Source organism: Melanerpes formicivorus, unplaced genomic scaffold (genome assembly GCF_026170545.1).
Source record: "Melanerpes formicivorus ecotype bairdi unplaced genomic scaffold, bMelFor1.0.p_v2 SCAF_59, whole genome shotgun sequence".
Taxonomy (NCBI): domain Eukaryota; kingdom Metazoa; phylum Chordata; class Aves; order Piciformes; family Picidae; genus Melanerpes; species Melanerpes formicivorus.
In genome coordinates, this window is record NW_027142411.1 from 3,214,270 (window position 1) to 3,239,654 (window position 25,385).

Here is a 25,385-nt window from a genome sequence, read left to right on the forward strand (position 1 = left end):
CATCTCCCACAACAATTTTCTCCCCTTTCAGCAGCTTCCAGAGAGGCTGGGGCACTCCCTGCCCCTTGAGGCAGCTACCTAAGCTCATTCATCCCCTGTAGCAAGCACAGAAGAGGATGTGCCCTTTCTGCGAGTGGTTTTGCTTCCTCCCTGCTGCTGAGCTTGGTGGTTACCTTTGGGCTGGGAGAGATTTCACCCTGCCTGTGCGAACTGCGGTGCAAACTGCTCTGCAAACTGCTCCACCCTGTTTGCCCCCCCTGTTTGCCCCCCCTGCTCAATGGTGCTCCCTGGGGACATTTAAAGAGCTGGGGCTGGGTGAGAGCAGCAGGCCGGTACTACAGCTGTCACTGACAGGTTCCTTAAGAAATGAGCGCTCTGCTCATTTGTTCGAACAATACAGCCAAAACTGCGCAGCTGTGAAGAGAAGCTACCATGTATCAGTACCTGCCTTCTGTGTAGTTCAACCCAGCCACATTTCATGAGGGTCCAGAAGTGTCACTCACAGCAGCCAAGAGCTGATGCAGCAGAACCACACAGTCACACCACAGCCAGAAGTTCTGACCTTCCCACAAGCTTTCTGTCTCCATCTACTGCCCACTCCCTGCAGCAGTGCCCAGTGATGCACTTGGCTGGTGTCAGTCACAGGTTTCTTGCACACACAGCACATTAAACCCACAAGAAATATCTGCTTTAAACTTTCATTGATTAGGAGAAAACAGATTGACAGAACATTAACACACAGCAGTTTTCCAACAGAAAATACTCATTTTAACAAAAGAGCCTTTTCTTGCAAATGGTATTTATCATACAGGAACTGTAAGGCAACTCCAATCAAGAGGTACATAATTTAACCTTCCTGAACACTGAAGTTCAAAACACCCACCGTGAATTATAAAGATTCTGATAACTATGTTAACATTCTTTTGGTTTGGAAACCCTTATCAAACAATATGCCATTTAAATATCCAAGGCATAACAACTCTATCAGTGAAGGTTATCACTGAAAAACACGTCACAGCCAGTCTAATTTCTCCCAGGGCTTGCACTGTTGTGACAATACCTCGTGGATAAAAATGCTGCTGCTCTATGTTCTGCAACAAAAGCCAAAACACTCTTCAAGGACATTATTGATTGTCTTTGGTGGTTTCTTGCCTCTATAAAATGAAGACCAAAAAAAAAAGTTACCAAGGCAGCTGTAGATGCACAACTTCCAGATCATTCTATGAATCTGTGATTAGAAGTGACTTGAAAGATCATCTAGTTCCAGCTCCCTGCCATGAGCAGGGACACCTCCCACCAGCCCAGCTTGCTCAAGGCCTCATCCAGCCTGGCCTTGCACACCTCCAGCAAGGGGGCATCCACAGCCCCCCTGGGCAACCTGTGCCAGTGTCTCCCCACCCTGACTGTGTTAAGTTTTAGAACATGGAGATAAAAGAGACTAGCTCAAGGCAAATGTAGGCACAAGCTACTGCACAATTGGAGAAAAAGGTTCAGTAAAACCCCACTGAACACCCCAATGTGTCTGCAGCAGAAGTGCTCCACACCCTTACACAGACAGCACCACTGAATAAGGATGTGTCAAGAATGGGGAAAACTGCTTGAGAGCTGCACCCTCAAAAACAGAGATCCTCAAATTCTTCTCTTCATATTCTGTCAGGTTTGAACTAAAATCTACTGGAAAGCTGAACCTAGCATTGTAAAGGAAAATTTCTTCACTGAACTTGACTATGCAAATATTTCTTTGATAATATTTTCATGAGATCTTTTCTCACCATTAACACATGAGGATTATTTATGCTTTGGAAGCAATAACAAACAGTAGGCATTAACTCAAACACCACTAATGCTAGGACTGAAGGTAGAAGTGGAATTTGTAGCCATTTGTCTCTGATAGCAAGCAGAGGTGCTTTTCCCAGTGCCCTGCCCAGAATGCAAACCCTGATCTTTCAGCTACACTAGTTACCAAATCCATTTTCTGGTAATACTCACACTTTTTATATGTCGGTACCAAGTTATAGGCAGCAGTCCAACTCGTATTTGTATCCTCCTCATCTCTCTTTGAAGTATCCGATGTGTTTTTTCTTACTAGAGTGGAAATCCCTAAAAAAACAAAACCAACCAAAACCAAATGTTATGCCACTTAAAAAAAACCCAACCCACACCAGAGAGCACAGCTAGTGCTTTAGGAATTGTAAGTCAAGACAGAATCATCTTTTGAGCTGCACTACTCACGCTTTTTATATGTAGGTACCAAGTTATATTCAGCAGTCCAACTGGTATTTGTGCTGTGATCATCTCTTGAAGCACTCAATGTGTTTTCTCTTACTGGAGTGGAAATACCTCAAAACAAAAAACGCCCAAACAATGAAATGTTATGCATCCTAGGGAAAAAAGAATGAACAAAAGACCCCAACACACCACAGAACACAGAGAATGGTTCAGGAATTGTAATTTAAACAGACTCATCTTTGGAGCCATACTGCTGTCTGGTCTTAGAAGAAAGACCTGAAGAATTTGGTTTGCTTCAGGAAAATGGTTCCTTGCTCAAGGTAACAGATTAGTGCAAGGACCTTTTGAAATCAAGTTGTTCGGGGTGGGGGGTTGGAATTTTGAGACATCCATGGCAGTCAAGTTAATTTCTGAATCTGTTTTTGGAAATAGAAGATCAAAAATAATTTCCTGATGGCTGAGCTTGATTTAGAACATTAGAATGAAATGACCTTGTTATGTCATCATACAGTGAATCTCAGACTCACAGAATGGTTTGGGTTGGAAGGGACCTTAAAGGCAGGGACACCTTCCACTACAGCAGATTCACATCTTTCAACTTAATCTATTCCCTTCTATGAGTACTTCACTAACTCTGGCAAAAAGCACAGTCTCATGGAAGCCTGTGATAGTGATAAATCTCCACTGCCAGGAAAGACACCAGATACAAGGAAGGTCAGGCTTGACAAGGCTCTGAGCAGCCTGATCTAATGGACGTTGTCCCTGCTGACTGCAGGGGGGTTGGACTGGATGACCTCTGAGGGTTCCTTCCAACACAAACCATTCTATGATCTTCAAAACAAAAGTGGCCAGTTCTGATCTTATTTAGTATAAACCATTGCTAAATAAAATTAAATGAGTGAGTTTACAAGGGCAGGACAACCAAAAAAAGTTTCACAGTTTAAATATGATTTAGAACTATAGCTACAACTGAAAAAAGCCCTAACAATGAAACCTTTATTACCCTCAGAAGATGCATTTCCACTGCTACTACAATCAGCCCTTGTGCGAAGTTTCTTTCTATAGATTTCTTCAGCTTCCAGGAGGACTTTGTGATGGTCACACTGGTATGGACAACTTTGCAACAGCTGGGTGAAGGTTTTACTATTGAAGGAGTGGCCTCCTGCTCTGCAACCTGGACCAAAAAAATAGATATAATATATACACTCTAGAGAGAGCAAACATGAATATTAGAGAAGCCATCGTGAAGTCCAGCATTTTATTGCACTCCATTTGACCTCCAGTTTTCCATAAAGACATCTCAAAAGAGGTTACACTTCCAGGTACCTTCTTCAAACTGGACCAAGTTGTACTGCACTTCAAGTACTATACTACAGTACTTCCAGAAGTACTGAAGCACTAAATGAGGCACAGATGCTCTACAGAAGTGAAAATATTAGTGGCATGTTAGGAAAGGGCTCTCAGCTCATTTTGCACATTTTACCATGCAGTGTGGCATCTCTTAAGCTGTTGTATAATCTGTCAGTAAACTCACATTAAGAAAACATACACAAGCCACACTGGAATCTGAAAGCCTTATTTCAGTATTTTATTTCAGGGGCAGAACGAGGAAAGGAGGCAGTTAAGAACTACAGAATTGGTAATCCAAGATTTCTGCATTGTCAGTTCACTTCCTGCACTGATGACTCTAAGGTTTCTCTTACAGACTCGTCTAAGAAAGATGCAAGATGATATTTACCTAAACACCTTAACTCTGCCATTTTATGGGGTGCAGATGTAGAGGAAGTATTTTTTCCTTCCTTGGCCATCCCTGAGTGGAGCAAATAGGCATCTAAAGGAGGAAGTAAAAAGCCCACTAAGAAAATGCAACCTGTCTTCTGCTGTGGCAAACATGAATCAGCACCCCTAGGTTAAATTGCTTTCTGTGTTTACAGATTATTAAAGCTTCCTTTACAGAACAAATGGAATTCCTTCAGTGAAATGGATCCCACATACGTGTGTGTAAGTCTAGAATGAATATTTAATTCAGTGCCTTTTCACTCTCCCAAAGCATATTACTTCAACTTGAAGTAAGCAAACTAACTCTGGAAACCTACAATGCCTAACCAAACCCTACAAACTTTTATTTCTGTTTGGAATCAGGTGTTGAAAAATGTGACACAGTGAAGTAATAATAATTCTCCATTTAAATAGGTATAACCTGCAGCAGAGCTTGATGAGCTATAAAGTACAGGTCTGGCATAATCTGGTTAATAATTGTAAATTATTAGGAATAAAGATTTAACAGATCCCAATTCTGGAACAAATGTATCAGACTAAGATTAATGCAAACCTGAAAAACATGTATGTGAAATGTGTGTTCATCATGTAGGAGCAGTACTTGTTGATGTAGCTACAACATGGAGGAGCAGCTGCAGGCAAAAGTGACTCTCACCTGCAGGTTCTATCCCCCAAGACTTACAAGTACAAACAAACCCAGCACCTTACACATTCTCTATCGAGGGCTTTCATTGTTCAGTAAGGATTACATTCAGACTGAGCTTAAAACATGTACACAACATAAAATGCCCACATTATGTAAAGAGCTCAAGTGCATGAAACACAGTGTACTCTGTCATCTAATGACACACAACATCTGACAAAGTGATAAAAGGAGATAAAACTAATTGAAATCTCATTAAGAATGAAACTCTCTAAGAAGGAAGATCACAGATTACAGATTATGAACCAGGTTGGAAAAGACCTCAGAGATCATCAAGTCCAACTTATTACCTAATATCTAACACCACCTGGCAACCAAACCATGGCTCCTCCATACACTCTAAGAACTTTCTGGACTGAAGATGTTTAGCTCTGCATACCTGATGTGTGCTTTGGCGTCGTGCCTCGATCGTGCTCACTGGGAAGATCAAAACATTAACAGATCAATCAACCTGCACCATATACATTTACCTGTAAATTAATACACACATCCCAAAGGCAAAACAAAATCCACAGCAAATATATAAACTTCAAAAAAAACCCCAACATTCTAATTATCCCCAGTTACTGGGCTTGTAGAATCCAGCATTGTGTGTCAGAAACCAGTTTGCCAGAGTTCTCTGATCAGCACCCTTGCAGTGCTGCTCAGCAGGGCTGTTCCAGCCTTTGGAATGCTGGATGCTGGTTTTCAGAGTCATTTCACAGGACCACAGGATGTTAGGGGTTGGAAGGGAACTCCGAAGATCGAGTCCAAACCCCCTGCCAGAGCAGGGCCATAAAATCTATTGCAGGTCACAGAGGAATGCACTCAGATGGGTCTTGAAAGTCTCCAGAGAAGGAGACTCCACAATCTCTCTGGGGAGCCTGATACAGTGCTCTGTGACCCTCACAGTGAAATTGTTGAGGTGGAACCTGCTGTGCTGTAGCTTATATCCATTGCCCCTTGTCCTACCACAGGGTGCAACTGAGAAAAGCCCATCCCCTCCCTCTTCCCCTAGGTTTGGGGGCAGTCCAATTTTTTTGCAGAGCAGTTGTGTACCTGCTATCTTCCTAGGAAGCACACACTACAGAAAACTTTGCCATTTCATCCAAACCAATGGGTCACAACCTGATCTGCTGAATTTTGAGGCAAAAAGTATCACTATGTTGAAGGCATTAGACCATGGCCTGCAAGAGGCTCTCTACACAGTCTATCAGGAGCCTGCCATCCATGGAAGAAAAACCAAAACACCCCTATAAAGCTTGAGATGGCAAAAACGCTTCCACAGAATATCCCCTAGTGAGCTATGTCTTCTCACGAGGAGACAAAGATACAGCCAGTAGCAGGGCATTTAAAAAGCTGACATTACACATGGAAACCACTAAAGAGAAGTAACTTAGTGCTTTTGTTTAGATGTAAGATACTTACCTTTCCTGAAGAACAGGCTGGTTTCTTACACAAGCAGTATTTTTACTCAGAGTGTGACTCTGAAGGAGACTTTCTGTTTGCCATTTATTAGCTGCAGATGGAGTATTACTCTGCTCACGTGGCCTAGCAGAAACGTTTACTGGACCCATACTGTTCACTATGCTATTTTTCAGTGAAGAAGAATTTACAGGTGGAGCAGGAAGCTGATCATCCAACTTAGAAGCCATCTGAGGACAACGTACTTGTTTCTGTATTCTTTTCATGGGAGTTTTTTGATTGTCAGGATTCACTTGATGGTATTTTGATTCTTCAGTATTGGCTTCTGATGATCTGTCTACAAATACTGCTCCTTGCTCTCTTTCCTGTATTGAAAAATACTGGTTAGGGACTAAACAAGTCTTGTAGATCAAGGAACAAGACTAACCAGGTTAGAGCAGTCTAACTCAAAGTAAAGCAAGTTCCACAGGAGCTTCAAAAACCCCTGACTGAGTTGAGAGCCAACAAGACAGCAGGGCTGCTGAAAGTGCTGAAGAGGTAGTTAAGTGATAATCCCAGGCTGAAGCAATGGATTTGCTACAAGGCACATCTAGAAATTAAAAGACTTAAGAGTCAGCTAAATAAGTGAGAAACTTGCTGCTCCACACCCAGAGATAGCAAGCAGTTACACAGCACAAGAACATGAAACAGCTTTTCTGCAGTTTACCCTCACATTTTCCATTCTCATCCATCCCATCACAGCAGTGCCTCACTAGCATTGCATGAGTGGAGAGAGTTCAAATGTTCAGCAAGGAAAACTAAATCCAGCTTTTGTTTCTCCAGCCTAAGTGATATCAGTTTTCTAGAAAATATTGGTTCAAAACAAACTCAAATGCTTCACAAAAGTGCAGATGCCTGCATTCTCTGGTTGCCCTGCATACTTCTACCTTTTCATGACAGAGTAATGGTAAAAGCTGTAGATGGGGCACATCCACTGTTTATTTTAATTATCCTAAGCATAAACTGTGGAAAGATTTGCTTAGTTTTACCCTACTTTGGTAAAAGGGCCAACCTCATCATGTTCTTTTTCAAGCAAGCTTATTCTGTGTAAAATTTCTTTTGCTTTCTTCCAGTAGTTTTGTAGGCTTCTCGTTCTGACTTGTGCCTCCAGCTCCTCTGCATTGTTCACATGCAATGAGTTATTGTTTGTTTTCAGGGACAACTGCTCAGCTTTATAAAATATAAAACAACATTAACGTTCCACATGTTGCCAACAAATGCTTTCATAAGAAAAGACCACCACAGCCCCTCTATCTCACACAAAACTCTTGGTTATGTTGTCAGGACAGAAATGTAGGTGGCTTTTACTAATCAAGTGCTTTAGAGGTCAAAGGACAAAGATGTCTTTCTGTTTCACTGGTAGTACTACACAGTTAATGAAAAAGAAAACCTTAAACAGGATACTTCAAAGTACACCCTACTTTAAAAATAAAGATCAACATTTAGTAATGCTGCAAAATAATTGTAGTCATGGTGAGGGAGAGCTTGATTTCTCTACTGGTATAGTGTCTTACACCATGTACATACCCAGGAACTGAGTAGCAATTGCATGTTGAATGACAATGCTAATATGTCACAAATAATTTATAGACAGGAAAGCTTCTACAAACTGGTCCTACAAATTCAGGTTTCACAAATGCATTACTGGAATTCTTAATTTTGGGGGTTTTTCCTGCCTGAATGCTGTCCATGCCTAATCAGTCCACGGTGCCACATAAGCAACTTCTCTGTAAAAACCCCAAACATCTCCTGTAGTACACAGAATTACAAAGCTGCTACAGTTAAAATCGTTTAGCAAGTCAAGAGAACCTAAACGATGGAAGTCAGCTCTGTAACGTTTAAAGCATCAACAGTAAGCTTACTCATTTGTTTGCAGTTTTGCAGCACAAAAGTAGCAGCTTTGTTTAGTTCCTCATCCTGAGACTCGGTTAATACCTGAATCATAAGTGGCAGACCATTGTTCTGGAGCAGTTCACACTGGTTTTGTTCTAAAATAGGGCGTTGTAAAGGAAAATAGACTGATGTCAGCTTCGTGCACACTTAATCTTACAGTGCTTTTAGAAACTAGTAATAGCAGCTTTCAGGAAATTCTGGGGAAAAAGAGGTTTCCACTATGGATGCAGGCATGCTGTAAGGACCCACTCCCCAGGTGGCAGCAGAAGCACTCTAGATCACACAGCATGGTTGCACCACAACTCCAGGTTCCCGTCAGAAATCTGAAGGAGCACCGAGATAAACTATCTGACAGAGCTCCAAACTAATTTGTCACCTAGACTATTTGACTTATGACTTCTCTATTTCTGCTACATACTTCTAATGTAAGCATTTGTGTAAGCCTTGAGATGCAGAAATACCCAAACCTGAACGGTTTTATTAGAGTTCTGCTAATTGTTAGTTTAATCCTGCTCTAGCTGATCTGTTCCTCCCTCCCCCTTAACTATGCAGTTCACTACATTTTTTGTGATCTCATTTGCAATATGTATTCATATCTGACCTCTTTCTAAGGAGAGTTCTCATCTAAAGTTAGTAAGACATAGGTATCAAAAGATGAATGATGATTATTTTGTCAGTCTTGACATTTTAAGAAGAGCTTTCATTCTGTTGGTTTACTTGGCTTTTTCCTTGAGAGCCCTCTTCCACTGAGCTTTGGTGCAAGGAATTCCTCATGAAGTTAAAGCACCACATTTATGATCTATTGAACTTGTTATTGACATTTAGAGGATGATAATCAATGAGGATTTTTGAACATAATCTCTTTTTCTTGAGTTTCTGAAGATACATGAGGCAGGCAGCAGCACAAACAATGATCCTTAAGTCACAATTTCCCATACCAGAAAAACACCAACTTCAGTGTTACATTTGCACCAGATTTGCTTTGGAAAGCCCTGAGGAGTCTGCCAAAACCATTTCAGAATCACCTACTGCTTGCATTACTTCAAAACCAATACTGTTATATAGCTTTAAAAAGACTAACAGCCATGTAAACAGTGAACAGAAGCTGTGTATAGCAAGGGCCATTAAAACAGAGTTCAAACAGACTTATGTGGGATGTAAGTATTGTAGGAGATCCCAGGTCTGAATGAATTTTGTCCTGTAATACCCAAGCCCAGCTCTGGTTGCTTGCATAATAGTCTATTCTTTCTAAGCTCTTAAAGATACTACCTGTTAAAAGGTTTTACCATTTAAAGATGGACCATTAGAGTGATCATTTGTTTCTGTATTTCATTATTTAACGTTCACTGCTGTTCCAGTCTTGATGAAATAGCACTATTAAAGTGATTACTGTATGAGAACTTAGTAGAAACTGATAGAAAGAAAAGAGAGGAAAAAACTCTTACCACAACCTTCAGTACAGTGTCCAATTGCTAGAATAATACTGATTTTTTCTCCAGTATCCAGAGTGTCCTTGGACAGAAGCTTCAGTAGCTCTGACACAGTGTGATACTTTGTCAAGACAACACCCATGGCAGCTATCATGTTAAGATAACAAGTATATAGGCATCATTAGTAGAAAACACTGCTCCTCAGGGGAGCTCCACAGACCTTTCAAAGCTTTGTGCCTGCTCAGTCCTCTCTCTTTCATGTCACACTTCACATTACCACACCCCTCCTATATGCAGTAGCTCTGTGCATGCTACTCTCCACATCCAACAAAATGTTTTCTGTGATCTCCATGCAGCACAGTCTGTGAGAAAGGGCAGTGTTGGAAGAGACCTCCAAGCTCATCCAGTCCAACCCTCAACCCAGCACTGAAGAGTCAGCACAAAACCATGTCCCTAAGTGCCAGGTCCATACACTGCTTGAAGACCCCCGGGGATGGTGACTCCAGCACTGTCCTGGGCAGACTATTCCAATGTTTGAAAACCTTCTCTGTGAAAAAGTATTTCCTAACATCCAGCCTGAACCTCCTCTGGTGGAGCTTGGAACAATTTCCTCTAGTCCTGTCCCTTGCCACCAAGCAGAAGAGACTGCCTCCTCCTCACTCTAACCTCCCTTCCAGGTAGTTGTAGAGAGCAGAGGTCTCCCCCTTAGACTCCTCTTCTCCAGACTGAAAAACCCCAGCTCCTTCACACACTGCTCAACAGGCCAGCTGCTCCAGGCCCTTCATGAGCCTCATTACCCTTCTCTGGACATGCTCCAGCTCCTCAATGTCCCTCCTGTAGTGAGTGGCCCAGAACTAACACAACAGTCAAGATGTGGCCTCACCAGTGCTCAGTACAGGGAGATGATTGGCTACCTGTTCCTGCTGGCCACCCTGTTCCTATTATATAAGCCAGGGTGGCACTGGCTTTCCTGACCACACTGCTGACTCCTATCAGCTATCAACCAACACTCCCTTTCCAAATTGCAGCTTTCCAATCCCACATGCCCAAGTCTCTAACTTGTCACAGGGTTGTTATGATCCAGATTGAGGACCAGGCAGTTGGCCTTGTTGAACTTCATACAATTAACATCGGCCCATGGGTCTCACCTGTCCATATCCCATCATAGAGCTTCCTTACCCTTTAGCAGATCAACACAGCCACCCAGTTTGGTGTCATCTGCAAACTTAGTGAGGGTGCACTCAAACCCCTCACTTAAATCACTGATAAAGCTATTAAAGAGAACAGGGCCCAGTACTGAATCCTGGGGCATACCACTAGTGGCCTGTGCTCCCACTCCCCTGATAGTTGACCCAACACCCTTAAGTCCCTCTGGACAGTCCTCAGTTTTCTTTTTCTCTAGTTCATCATTGCCCATCTGGAAGGTCATTAATGGGCAATAACCTATAGGTCACATTATGGCTTTCTTGCCATATCCCCAACCCAGGCTCTAGAGAGGCAGCAGACTTCCCCAGGGGTTGGGTTACATCAGAAAATAGGACTCTCTGCCCCTCTCAGCCAGGAATCACCACCACCAACCCTTCTCTTTTTCTTGGTAGAGGCAGTTTTAATATGTGGTGCTGACTACCTCACCTTTATTAGCTCCTTGAGAGCATTTCTATCTTCGCCACTGTTTAGCTGTCCAGAGTGCCATACCTGTTATGTAGGGACCGGTGGGAACACGTGGGAGGCTGCAGGGGCAGTCACCTGCTTTGCCGTGCAGGGACATCTCCATTCACCCTCCGTTAGTGTGAGATCTGATAGTTGAGCCTGCTGTTGTTTGAGCCTGCTGTGCAGAAAGCAGGTGTGACTCCAGCAGTCTCTCTCCAGCTCACACTCTCTCATGCTTCTCAGCCTGCTCACCTGCTTTTGGAGTTGTGTTTCAGAGTGGGAGAGCTCCCGTAGGTGCAAGCGAGCTCCTGAGCGCACTCTGCAGCCTGATGCGTACATCAGTGCGTCCTTTCCCTCGAGCTGTGTCTGGGTAACTGCATCGGCTGTGGTGGGGGCAGCACGTGAGAAGGCCATCGCCACCCGCGGAGTAAACACCATTGATCCTGCAGTGGGGCTGACCTCCTCAGCACCACACTTCCCCGCCTCGAACTGCCGCGCAAACTGTGGCGCCACCGTCCGCACCACGCCTCTCGTGCCGCGCCACACGCCGTTGGCTGGCGCCCCCTAGGGGTGACTGAATAGCCCGCAGAGCCTGTGTCACTGCCCGTGCTTCGCACGCCTGCCTCCGGAGAGGTGCCGCCCTAGAGCGGGGCAGGCTGAGTCGCAAGGAAAAGAGACAGAAAAGCCCTGCCCACCGGTTTTTCTGCTTTGCCGAACTATCGGGGCATTGGTGTCGGCTCTGGAGTCTGATCTCAGGCGAGATGTGGTAGAAAACCTGATAACCAAGGTCTGCAGTGTGATAGTTTTGTAAACCTCTGCTGAGTTTCTCCACATCCTTTATCAGTTCCAGAACAGAGCAAGGAAGAGTAGAATAACATTCGACACAGTCTGTATGCCATAAAAACAGCTAGGCTAGGACAACCTCCTCTTCCCAATATTGTCAACACTACTGCTAAGTTCATCCATGAAACCTAATCCTATTGTGTGCCAGTTTCATTGAAGCCAGACTCAGAATCAGGGCAGGGACACAATTTAAAACCTGTCTTTAATTTCTGATAGCAATCCCTTCAGGCAGAAGTGTCAAATATAATAACATAGGAACAGGCTGCCCAGGGAAGTGGTAGAGTCACCATTCCTGTAGGTGGTCAGAAACCCGTGGACATGGCACATAGCAATGTGGTTTAATGGCCATGGCACTCTTGAACTGAATAATCTTAGAGTCATTTTCTAACCCAAACAATCAGATTTATCATCAGGCTCAAGTTTCTCAAAATCTTCTGATGGAATACACACACACCTCATCAGGATAGCCCAATCCAGACAGTAAAGCTGTGTTAAGCAGACATACCACATTTGCTCAGTTCCATGTCAGTTTCTGAAGCCTCCAAAGGCTTCCAAAGCTTACTAGTTCAGGCAGAGGCCCATAGAAACACAGCTGTCTCCAGGATCCGAGGAGACTGCCGTGCCCGGCTCTCAGCTTTACTCACACTGAACTAGATCCAGCACCTTGTTTGTGATTTCCACTAGAGTTTCAATGTCACTGTTCATTTGAGCAACCATGGGAAAGGAGCCCAGCTCAGATGAACTGACTCACTTCCCATCTACACATCCAATGTCTGCAATATAAACTGGCATGTATTTAGCTTTCCTCCTTTTACCATCCATTCATATCCCTTCTCCACCAAAACCAGGCTTTACAAATTGCATCTTAAGATGACCATATATACAAAATGGCAACAGACTTTTCACTCACAGTCATTAGCAATGCAGGCATCCAAAGTCTTTGTTATTACTACTGCAAGTTTTGTGCTCGAGTAACTCATACAGGAATGGTCCATCAGTCTGACCAGAACTTTAGCTAATGTGTCCAATCCTCCAACAGAAACAAAGTATTGCTGCACATATGCTTATTGGGGGGGAAAAAAGACAAGTGTCTTAATACAATTTCCAAACTATTTTAGCATATTATCAATCACCACAAATTTGCTGTGCATGTATCAATCCTTACATTCCCACCCATACCACAAACTGAAGTTGGATATAAATTAACATCAAGAAATGTATTAACTGCCTTTCAAAGTAGTTACAGGAAACACAGAGCTCTAGTGCATGCATGCAAATAGCAAACATCACACCTGAGTCCTACCTAAGTCATTGTTTTCAGAGAAGTAATAAGGACTTATATTTGTAAAATACTTTCAACCCCAAATAGTTTTTACTGACCTTACCAAATGCACTTTGTGGCTATTTGTGCACTTAAGCACAGTGAAGTCTAAGTAAAGATGGGGGAATATGGTTTTCAGAGTAGAGGTTGGAAGAACAGCAAATAAATTCATAGAGACTAACGGAAAGGTGTCAAAAATTTAACTATTGGCTTAAACTTAGGAAAAATAAAGCAACCAAAACTATTTAAAGCTTGGGGTGCACTTACAGTTATTTGCAACTGTGAGAGCAACAAATGAACAAATAGGCCGAACTATCTCGGGCTCTGTGCAACTTTCCAGCCACTCTCTGGCATACAGAAAAGCTGAACAGCAAATGTTTTGATTATCTTCTGGAAAAGTAAAACCAAATAAGCCCAAATCAGAATGCAACATGAATAGCACAAATGAACATTCTTGCCCTTTGGGAGAACTACTTTTAGCTTTTTTCCATGGTTTTAAGAACAGCTCACCGTTCTGAGGGTTGTTAACACAGGCACAGAGCGTGCTGCAGACCGAAGACCACAGCTGGTAGCACTGATTAGGAGCTTCATCTGGCAAATTTATCTCAGATGATGAAAGAGTCGTTCTGTTAAGAACAATGCAAACGAGTCCCAGATAGTCAAGCAAACCTAATTAGGGCCTAATTAGTTACCATTTTTCTGTTTGAATTGCAACTATTAGTTTACCTGAATAACTGTAGCAGAAGGCCAATGCAGCCTGTGTCTCTGACATAGGTTTGCCCACTTTCTGAAAAAGAACACACAGAGGACTCCTAGATTCAGGCAACTTGAGAGAAAGTCTTCATGCCAAGTTTAATTTACATATATACATTCAATTTCCATTCTCTAAGCATAGAGATTAAAAAAATAAATAAATATATATAAAACCACATAAATACATTAGCAAAAATGTTTCATTTCTCTACCTGCTTCTCTGTGTGTTGTCAGGAACTACTGTTTTTGCTTTTATTCATTTTTTTGACTTAATTTCATTTATAGAACTAAACCACTTCTAAGTGCTATTCAAGGAAATCCCAGTGAGCTATGATCTATTTACATGCTTCAGGTTCAGTTACATGCAGTCATTCATCTTTATAAGTTAACTTTACTAAAAGTCCCAGCCTTTGGGACTGCAGATTGGCAAACAGCAAAAAGTGATGTCATAGCAGAGAAAAGGGACAACGAAGCCGACTTACTATTATTTGAAACCAGTACTAGGATGACATAAACAGCCATTCTTTTCAAGTTCACACCAGAATCCTTATTCATTAAAAATGAAGTGAGGTCTTCAAACAATGCAGAAGTACATAAAGTTTGTTGACAATAAACTGAAACCACAAAAATAAAGACCATTAAGCCCTCAAGCAAGCCATTCATGATCCTAAAAATAAACACAGGACTAATGGAGACAAAGCACAAGGGGAAGGAGCAAGATGGGATGATAACTGACTCAGAAATGCAAGTGGTATTACTCATTACCATTACTCTCTATTATCATTCCTAAGGTAAATAAAGCTGCTTCCTTTACTATGCAATGAGCACTTGACTTTGCCAGATCATTTATAAACATCAAACCACCAATTTCTCGAAAATATTCACTGGCTTCACCTGGAACAAAGAAGAAAGAAAATTAAGCTTCTGCTTTTGTTTCTCTGCAAAATTGAAATTCCAAGAGTTTGTAACTTCTCAAGCCTTACATCCTTTAGGTAGTTGGGTGTTTTTTTTACAGTGACAACCAGATTCCTAACACACATTGTGAAGAGACAGTTGTGCTGCCTCTAAGGAAAAATGGTTCTTACTGTTTTGTTGACAAATGGAATAAATGGTCATCAAAGCTTCCTTCTGAGATGCAGGACAGTCCATCTGATATTTAAGGCATTCAAGCAGTAAGTTCAGATCTGTTTTCATATCTATAGGAACAAACCACCAAAGAACTTGCTGTACATTTTTATCTTTTGTTTATGAGAATCTGTTTAGTGTTGTTGTCCCAAGAGGAGGTTCTTTACCCAGTGTGCAAACACCAATCAACATGTCCAGTTTTGGGACAACGGTATTACAATAAGCCTGCCCCAAAATGTAGGATGTGTATGTGTTTTAAAGATAAACCCCCATGAGCAAAACCAGAGCTACACCTCTTCTATTCATCTGTAAATAACAAACAGAACCTATACATTTTCCTCTCCGTGGTTTGTTCTTTGAGCCTGATTTCCTTTGCTAAAGTAACAACCCACTTTCAGTCTTTCTGAACTTCAAATACTAGTAGCTGTTAGTAAATGTGATGCATTAAATTCACAGCTGCAAGGTGTGTTAAGTATATTTAAGTGTGTAACACAGAACCAGAGTGAAAACACAGCTCGAACTCTATAGAGCGAACAGGAAATTGAAAGGAGCAAGACTCCCTGTACAAGATTTGATTTAGTTACAGCTGTTACAGGTTTAAATCAGGTTGTAAGGTTAGTAAGAGAACACAAAGCATTTTCTGGGCACTTACAACTCTAGGCAGGTAAATAGCTTTGAAAATTGTTTCTTAATCCTCTGAGTATGATAAAACTGGTTACTTGGTACTTATGTGTGGCAGTAAGAGCAAATACTATATATTCTAACAACTTGTAAGGTTTAGGGTGTCTTGATGAAATTAAAATCCAATTAAAAAGTGGGTAAATAGCAGCCCAAAGTGGTGAGCTTGTGGTGGTGTTATTTACTATTTGTAAGTTTCTCAGTCGATTTACCTTTCGGGAACACAAAGTTTGGCAACAAGGAAAGAGAACATTTCCCCCAGCAGCTCAGCACTCCATGACAGCCCTACCACAGTCTGGAAACACTTGGAGACAGTAAATGGTAAATTATATTAGGTCTCTTACCACACTGTTTTTTCTGCACCTTCTGATGTTCCATTTCTGTTGTATCGCTGTTTGTGTTCTACAACCACAAGGAAAAGGTGTTTTCTCTCCTGCTAACATCGGCAGTGTTCAGAATATATGTAGCATACAACTGTTCATAGAAACACTCCAACTTTCTGGTTTTACACTATCATCTGACACAGTGCAACGTGCTCTTGTACAGCAAAGGTTTACTTTGGAAGTACAGTGGTTTAGAGTAAGACTGCCTTTGTAACTACTGTGGTATAATGTTTTCAAAGGAAACACTTTGCAGAAACCAGGTGATTGCATCCTGCTGCTGCAGGGCACAAACCCACACCTCTCTCTGTGCCATTGATCACCACAAACGGGATCCAGTTTTCTTTGAAACAGGTTGCCACAACGGGCCAACAAAGGGCAGTAAGACCCCCAAGTAACCTTATGTGGAGGATCAAGTGTGTCTGACATACACTATAAAACATGCAGCCTCCTACAGCTGCTCAGCCACCAATCATTGAATGCAGTGGTTTAGAAGGGACTTCTAAAGGTTGTCTAGTCCAGCTGCCATGCCGTAAGCAGGGACATCCCCAATGCGATCAGGTTGCTCAGGGCCCCATCAAGATTGATCTTAAATGTCTTCAGGGACGTGGCCTCCGCCATCGCCCTGGACAACCTATTCTAGTGTTCCACCACCTTCACAGTAAAGAACCTCCTCATGTCTAAACCATAACTATGTTGTTTTATCTGTATTGATCAAAACCAAAACAAATGAGCAGGAACTATTAAGGGACACCAAACTGGGAGCAGTGGCTGACACCTCCTCAGGCTGTGCTGCCATTCAGCAAGTCCTGCACAGGCTGGAGAGCTGAGCAGGGAGAAATTGAATGAAATCCAACAAGGACAAGGGTGTGGAGTCTTGCATCTGGGAAAGAACAACCCCATGGATCAGGATAGGTTGGAGGCTGGTCTGTTGGAGAGCAGTGTGGGGAAAAAAGGATGTGGGGTCCAGGTGGACAGGATGCCCATGAGCCAGCAATGCACCCTTCTGGCCAAAAAGGCCAATGGTATCCTGGGGTAGATTAGAAGGGCTGTGGTCAGCAGGTCAAGAGAGGTTCTCCTCCCCTTTTATTCTGCCCTGCTGAGACCACATTTAGAATATTGTATCCAGTTCTGGGCCCCTCAGTTCAAGGACCTCAGCAACTGCTTGAAAGAGTCCAGCACAGAGCCACAAAGCTGCTGAAGGCAGTGGAACCTCTCCCTGCTGAGGACAGGCTGAGGGAGCTGGGGCTCTTGAGCTTGGAGCAGGGGAGCCTGGGGGGTGACCTCATTGCTGTTGATAAAGATGTGCAGGGCAGTGTGGGGAGGACACAGCCAGGCTCTGCTCAGGGATGTCCAATGACAGGACAAGGGGCAGTGGGGGCAAGCTGGAGCAGAGGAGGTGCCAGGGGAACAGAAAGGAAAACGTTGTCACTGTGAGTGTGCTGGAGCCTGGAGCAGGCTGCCCAGAGAGGCTGTGGAGTCTCCTCAGGAGGCTCTCAAAACCTTCCTGGATGTGTTCCTGTGTGACCTGCTCTAGGTGATCCTGCTCTGGCATGGGGTTTGGACTTGATGATCATTCAAGGCTCCTTCCAACCCCTAAAATTCTGTGATTCTGTGATTTACTGTAACAGACTTATGGTAAATATTGCATGTAGAGGAGCAGATTCTCTCTTCCACATCCCTTGTGGAAAATATCCTACTAACATCCCTTCAAATCTCAAGAAAAACACCTTAAAAAAGAAAAAAAAAAAAAAAGTACAGGCACATTTATTCAGCAGCATTGGCATTAAAGACACGGCAGGGTAGGGAGGTCACATGGAGGCTGATGGTCCCCAGCCGAGGCCTGAGCTGCCACCTGGCCCCACACAGCCAGCGCAGGATGGAAGCAGCCACTCCTGGGGATGGTTCTCCCTTCTGAAACCCTCCGTGAGAAGAAGGCCTGACTGTGGGTGTGCTCTTGACCTCAGAATTCACACCACCAGCGGAGCATTCCTCCCTCAGCTTTTGATAAACACTGTAGCAGGCCTTCGGAGGCTCCCGGCGCTGTGTGGGGCTGTGCCCTGCCCCCTCCCTCCCCCAGGAGCCGTGTGTGATCCATGGCTCGCTGTCAGCGCGGGACTCGCAGAAACTCTGAGCGCCACATCATCCCCAACGCAGAAAGAACGTGTAAGAGCTGGTTGGTTGGTTGTTCAAGGACAGCAGACAAACCAGCACAAGCACTCTCCTGCCAGGTTTTGGGAGGGGAATATCGAGAGGAGGGGAAATAGGGCACGGGTGAGCTACCTGTTGATCTGGCAGCGGGTTCTGCTGAGCCACAAAGGCGGCCCCGGGGCTGAGGCTGCAGGAGGCGGCGCCGCGGTACCTGTCCCGGGCCCTGCCCGAGCCTGAGGCAGGAGGCAGCGCCGCGGTAGCGGGCCTGAAGCGGCAGGAGGCTGTCCGGCGGTGCCGGTGCCAGGCCCTGAGCAGCAGGATGCGGCCCCGCTGCCCTCACTCGCGCGCCGCGCCCCGCCCTGCCCTTCCCGCCCCGCCGCCGCGCGCGGCCCCCTCAGGAGCCGCCTCAAGGCCGGGAGGCAGCGCCGGGCCCGGCTCGCCTCGGCTCCAGGGCACCGAACCTTGGCCGGCCTCCGGGTCAAGGCCAGGGGAAAAGCGCTTGGCTTTCCATACAGCCCTGCCTTTCCATGCTTTTCACTGTTTGCCATTGCATTGCCTTTCCCACACACAAAGAGTGAACACACGAAAGAATGGAGTCCATAGGCACACAAGCTCTTTCCCTCGTATCACAGAACCATGTCATTGTTGAGGTTAGAAAAGATCTCCAAGCTCACAGAGTCCAACCTTCAACCCAACACCACCATGGGCATTAAACCCCATCCCCAAGTGTCACGTCCTCACATTTCTCACCTCCACCTCCCTGGGCACCCTCTTCCAATCTCGGAGCACTCCTGTAGCGAAGCATTTTCATCCTAACATCCAACCTAAACCTCCCCGGCACAATTTCAGGCCATTTCTTTCATCACCTGATACTAGAGAGCAAAGACTGACCCCACCTCACGCCCGCCTCCTTTCAGGGAGCTGTAGAGAGCAATGAGATCTCCCTCAGCCTCCTCCAGACTACGCCATCCCAGTTTCCCCAGTGGCCCCTCACTGAAGGCAGTCCTTGAATTCAAACAGCACTACAGCTTTCCCTAGGTCTTGTTAGATCCTCATACCATCATGGTTAGCTTCTTTCAACCTTTTTGAAGTCCTTCCCCCCTTAGGCTGCAGAGCAGCTTTCAGAAAAGAGTCAGCTCTGCTGCACACCAGTCTGTAAATGCACTGCTGGACAGCTGCTGGTGAGGAGGTTGGACTTGGTAACTTTCAGATTCACAGAATGGTTTGGGTTGGAAGGGACCTTAAAGATCATCTAGTTCCAACCCCCAATGCAACTTAGGCTGCTGCTCTTCTTTCAAAGCTGACTCAGAACATTCTAGATTTTTACAAAGCAAATGCTTCTGGCTTTGGCAGGATTTTATTTGTCCTCAGGGAATTAAATTTAAAAAAAAAGGCAAAGAAACAAGCTAAAATTGTTACAAAGAAAGGAACTTTAATGCGCAGGTAACACGCAAGAGTCCTGTCAGCTGCGGAACACCACATTATTTACAGGATGCAGCAGTGCCTGCTGGCAACAAATGCAAGACCATTACCCTACAGCTGGAAAGTCGCTGAAGTCTGTGACATTCCGTTGTAAATATAGGTGTTATTAAAAATGACAAACTGCCCTGTAATGACTTTGATAACCTCCTGGGCAGCAGCTCCTGGAAAACACAGAACAGAAGGTACTTATCAGGTCATATTTTAAAACCCAGTAAAAACCTGTTATTCATCTACAACTCACTGCAATTCTTTTGGAAGCATCTGCTACAACTCCTAGGAGGAAAAATGCTTTTCAGTACTTTTCAGTAGAAAAGAGGCTCAAAAAGCTGCTACTTCAAAAGCCAGCTTTACATACACTCTGCTGCATGTACGTTTCTCTGTGTACATACAGAGTAAGAATGTGTGAGCAGACAGCCCCATGCCATGCCCAACCCTTAAAATGAAACTGAGAAGTTAAAAAAGTGTTGAAATGTAAAATAAATGAAAGGGTTGCTTCACTCTGATCCCTTTGTGTTCTCTAGGAGGAAATATTCTGTAACTTCTTCAGAACTTACCTGCACACATCCTTCTAAAGCACTCAATGTGCCACATTTCACTTATCAGAAATAAATGCCCACATCCAGAGTACTTAATATGTAATTATCTTCAGCACCACATTAAGCCAAACTGAGAAGGTAACAGAGTTATCAGTTTTGAGCATCCAGTAAGACATATTTAGTTCTGATAATGGCCTTAAGTTGAATTAAGCTAAATAGTCAAGGCTGTTTCTATTTAATAGATACTGAAGTGCTTTGTGTTAAAGGAAGATGTTAATATTACTGCATGACTCCTTTCCTTTTAAGAGCTCAAAGGCCCTTTCATCAAGTATTTTATTTCTAAACATGATTAAGCTACTAAAATTGATCTACTGAGGTTATTTTTTTGATTGGTTGCTTTTACTGCCTGCAAACCCCTGCTGTATCCACTTTTTCTGTGTACCATAGGAGGTCACATCTGGAGAATCACAGTCTGCATTTACACAGTCTGTTGTCTGCCCTGACAGCACAAAGTAGTTAAGGCAATGGAGATTCGACTCCAGCATGAAGTAGAGCAGGTTGGCTGGTTTGTGGGGACTTTGGCAATGCAGTGATTTTCTTACCTCCCATGAAGGCAGCAATAGAATGTGGCTCAGCAGCTCCGTAGCGACAACTGGACAGCAAAGAGAAAAATTAGTATTTTCAATTCAGTCTTACTGACAAAGTGTCACTGAAGATATAAATACTTACAACTCATGAACATAGTCATCTTTCACCACCACAGACAAGCCATGTTCTTGTAAGAGACCAGTAAGGCATGACTTCAGTTTTCCAATGTCATCTTCTACCTGGTAGTTGTAGACACCTGGAAAGGAAGTGTTTTGTCACAGCTGTAATGCCACATTCAAAGCTCATGGGTTGAAATGGCAGCTTAAGTATTTGATTTTACTGAAGTTTCTAAGCCAATGAATGAATTAATACTAGACTAATAATAATTTGATGTTCTCTTGGTGCTACTCATCTTGGTGGTATCAATTCAGATAAATTCCTGAAGAGAAAAACTTCTCAGGAACTTTTACATTCTTAAAGTTGTATTAGTATGAAAGCAAAACCACAACTAATGCTCTGCTTGTAGTTTAGAAATAGTATTAAATTAACTTGCATCTTAACATCATCAAAAGGAGCATGCAGTAACTGTGGTATTAACATACCTGGGTATCTACCATGCTGCTTATAAAACCTATCTACAGCCCGCAGCATCAAGTACAGCACCACTTCACTGTCTGGGTTATCCATATGGGAAACTGCAAACAGCAAGAGAGCTGGTTAGCTGGTACAAGTGACACTGGAAAAGAAAGGCTCTGAATTACAAGAAATCAAGTGTTTTCCTCATGCTTAAAAGTTTAAGTTCTGCAGTACAAAACAGCTCTTCATGAAAACAATCTGCTGCTGAGAATGTCAGTGAGTCAACTGTCAAGAGTTTTGCCTCCAGAGGGTATGACAAAGCCATATTGTACATGTTCCACATCAGCTGCTTGCTGAAGATACATTTCAACTCTGACAGCTACTGTAACATTAAATCAGATAATCCTTAGCTATAATGCTGTGGATTGAAAGGCCTGCTCCATACATTATACTGCAATTATGGAACAGGTCTTCAATTCCTTGGCATACAGCTCAGGAGTCTTTCTATACACTAACTACTACTTAAATCTCATTACATAATGACATCTAATTCCAGAAGCTTTCACTTTAATTGTAACTGTTACAAAGTGTATGTATAGCCAGAATGTACACATTGGGAATATACATTTTGCCCAAACCATTTGAAGGATTTGTATAAGCTTATACAAACTTTGATAAATGATTATTTCCAGGGGGGTTAATTTATGCAGGCTTAATAAAAAAAATGTAATATTTAGGAAATTATTTGCTAGTTCATGTACTGAGAAGCTACAAGGAGAAGGGCCAAGGCAATTATTCTCATATCTTAGGTCAGGTGAAAGCATCTTTCCAGCTCTGTCAGAAATAACTGAAGCACAGAAAATAGAAGTTTGAAGAAAACAATGTTTTATTTATGTGCTATCAAAAATAAAACCTTCAAGAAGAAAAAACCCAAACAACCTGGAGCATGCATCAATCTGTAAGGCCATGTGTGAACCTTCCAAGGCAAACTGAACTCACCATTCTAAACTTAAATCCCCCATATTTCTAGCTGATGCCAAACCACAGGGGTGCAGAATAAAACAGAACAGGTAACAGACAGATTCTTTTTGATCTCAAAAACCATCTCAAGTTGAAGATACAAGTGAAGAATGTGCCAAAAAGGAGTACTCACTGATTTCATCCTTGTTAAAGGTGTTTAAACCATATTCTTCTGACAGAGACCTACATCGCACTACTCGGAGAAAAGCCGAGTTGCTGCCTAAGCAGAGTGAGCAGAAAGGACAGAATTACCCCCATGAATGCCTCCCCACTTGCTAAAGCTCTTTAGGTCTGCATCTCTCATGTGCTAACATGAAAACTTAATAAAACTTAGCATCCCTTCATTCAACGCTTCTCTATTTCTTCTGGTAGCGTGCAGTAATAAAATCCATGAAATGACTTCTAGGGCTATGATTAGAAATATTTTAGTGAAAATACTCTGTGCTTATTTACTTCTACAATCTAAACAGGCCTGGTGAGGAGTGGCTCAGGGAACTGGGTCTATGTAGTCTGGCAAAGAGGAGGCTGAGGGGAGACCTCACTTCTCTCTACAACTCCCTGGAACTCACTTGGAACAGGCTGCCCAGGGAGGTGGTGGAGTCACCAGCCCTGGAGGTGTTCCAAGAAACCTGTGGCCATGGCACTTGGGGGCATGGTTTAATGGCCATGGTGGTGGTGGGTTGATGGTTGGACTTTATCTTGGAGGGCTCTTCCATCCAAACAATTTAATGATTCTCTATCTGTCACATGAACGTCACAGCTCATGGCGTGTGTAGCTCTTCTATAGCAATTCACCAATCACAGCCAGCAACTTCACATGGTCCTCTCCCCCGCTGCAACATGGGCTCTTTTCATCTGCTGCTGTCTCACATATTCTTAATTCATGCCCTAACAAGTACAGCTGAGAGTAGGAGAAGGTCCTTCTCCAGTATCACTGCTATGAAATGACCCAATGTGCAGCTGCTGCCTGGTGCTCTAAACTGAGGGACTGTGAAGTTTTCAAAGCTCCCAGCACAGGATGTATGGACACAGGGCCCATGTGCTCTTGGCTAAGTGCTTGCAGCAAACTGTTCCAGCTGCAGGGAGACTTTGGCAGGCTGCTGTAAGGACATGTGTACACATCCAGAACAGACATACCCTCAAATGCCATCAACAGTACTACTCACTGCATCACTGTTTTACCTTCTCAGACTACCAGAAGTTTACAGAGCCTGCAGTCTGAAGTCAGTATCACAGAATGGGCAAGAGTGATTAAGTGCTAATCACAGAAAGTAGAGGACATCAGCTACCTGTTGTTTGGATTGAAAAAAATAGATCTTTTAAAAGCCACCCTTTACAGACTCATTATTGAGAGATGCTGAACATCTGTTACTTCCACTGAAGATGAGGGATGCAAATGCTAAGCAGTTATTTGGAACACTCAGAGGCCGAGTTACTGATGAATAGCTACATTCTCATGCAAGAGCTCATCATGATTTGATCATTGCATAAACACGGCAATAAAATCCAGGCATACTCACAAAGCAATTTTAATTCCCTCTCTGAAATAGATTCTGGTGCCTAAAAGAGAGAATATACTCATTCATGTAATTCCAGAGCATTTGTATTTCAATTAAGATGTTCTTGTTAAAAAATCTTCCATTGCACCTATGTGTGTCCCTGTGTGTCTTTAGACACGAACCAACCAGAAGTGACAGATAAACCAGACCACAGATGGTACATTTCATTAGACTTATCTAAGTCTTTTGAAGAGAATGAGGTAATTAAGAGTTCCCTTTTCGCTATCTGTCTCCTCTGATCTATTTTTGTACACAACATCAGGGTAAAAATATTTCTCTCCTGTCAGACTGGCCAAGCAGCTGTAATTACCTTGCCCAGGGACTGTAGCAGCTTGGCAGCATGGTTCCCCACAGCAGCTATATCCTTCTTCGCTTTCTCACGGTATCTGATCACAAGAAACAAGTCTTAATAATTACAGCACACAGCCATCAACTCCACAGTGAGAACCATTTCTTTTTGGTTTAAAGACTAAATACAAGCCAAATGAATATCCTGATTACCTCCCTGTGTGCCTGCTGGGCATGGCTGAGCTGTTCACTAAGTGTGTGGCTTAGAAACCCATCACACTACTACAAACACTGAGGACATGAAGTAGTTTCAGAACAGCAGCTACATGTCCTTCATTGAGCTCCCAGTATTCCACTGATTCCTGCACTTCAGTACTTGCACCATAGCACATCAGTTTGTTAAGAGCCATGACAAGGCAAACATCTCAGGGACACAGTATTTAATAGAGCCCCCTCTCCGAGCTCGTTTTTGGGAACTGTTTTATCTGTGAATTAAACCCCTGGAACACTTACTGGAATTGAGAATAATGACACATAAATAATGATACAAGTTCTTGGCTTTACTGTCACTACACAGTAACTTCCATGAGGCAACCAATTCTTTTAGACCTGTAACAGATCTGTATTTTTACATTCCTCTTTTGAGTGCTATTTGTCACAGTTCTGAGGGATGCACCTCTAAAATTACAGGTTTGACTGGTAAACACCATTAAGGCCCTTTTTCTAGCAGAGGTTATGCTTCAGAACCCATGGAGAAACAACATCTAGTAGAACCAGTATTTTCCTGATTGAACAATTCAACAGTGCAATTGCACAGACAGCAAACTTAAAGTCTGCTTCACAGAATCATAGAATCATGGAATATTAGGCTTCATTTGAAAGACTAAAAGAAAAAGGAGGAAGCAATCAACCACACAGATGCTAACACTGTGGTGTCCAGGATGCACAGAAACAGCAA

General features: G+C 43.2%; 2 protein-coding genes across 3 annotated transcripts in view; both read right to left on the reverse strand.

The window, feature by feature from the left end:
- Window positions 1-620: 620 nt before the first annotated feature.
- TERB1 (telomere repeat binding bouquet formation protein 1) lies at window positions 621-18,576 on the reverse strand. Its single transcript, XM_068161602.1, has 19 exons — window positions 18,511-18,576; window positions 16,192-16,249; window positions 15,130-15,240; window positions 14,810-14,938; window positions 14,527-14,658; window positions 14,018-14,078; window positions 13,802-13,917; window positions 13,559-13,681; window positions 12,881-13,033; window positions 9,493-9,624; window positions 8,017-8,142; window positions 7,167-7,324; window positions 6,119-6,480; window positions 5,091-5,128; window positions 3,968-4,060; window positions 3,233-3,403; window positions 2,233-2,340; window positions 1,990-2,100; window positions 621-1,154 (listed from the first exon to the last, which is right to left on the reverse strand). Coding segments are annotated over exons 2-19 (2,160 nt in total). The 5' UTR covers window positions 16,226-16,249; window positions 18,511-18,576; the 3' UTR covers window positions 621-1,152.
- Window positions 18,577-19,790: 1,214 nt separating this feature from the next.
- NAE1 (NEDD8 activating enzyme E1 subunit 1) overlaps window positions 19,791-25,385 on the reverse strand; it is a 34,035-nt gene continuing 28,440 nt past the window's right edge. For both annotated transcript variants that reach the window (XM_068161645.1, XM_068161644.1), the window contains 7 exons: window positions 24,450-24,525; window positions 24,101-24,140; window positions 22,714-22,800; window positions 21,587-21,679; window positions 21,126-21,240; window positions 20,999-21,048; window positions 19,791-20,021 (listed from right to left, as the gene is read on the reverse strand). In XM_068161645.1, coding sequence (XP_068017746.1) covers window positions 19,912-20,021; window positions 20,999-21,048; window positions 21,126-21,240; window positions 21,587-21,679; window positions 22,714-22,800; window positions 24,101-24,140; window positions 24,450-24,525 — 571 coding nt within the window. In that variant the 3' untranslated portion in view covers window positions 19,791-19,911. The remainder of the gene's footprint in view (window positions 20,022-20,998; window positions 21,049-21,125; window positions 21,241-21,586; window positions 21,680-22,713; window positions 22,801-24,100; window positions 24,141-24,449; window positions 24,526-25,385) is intronic.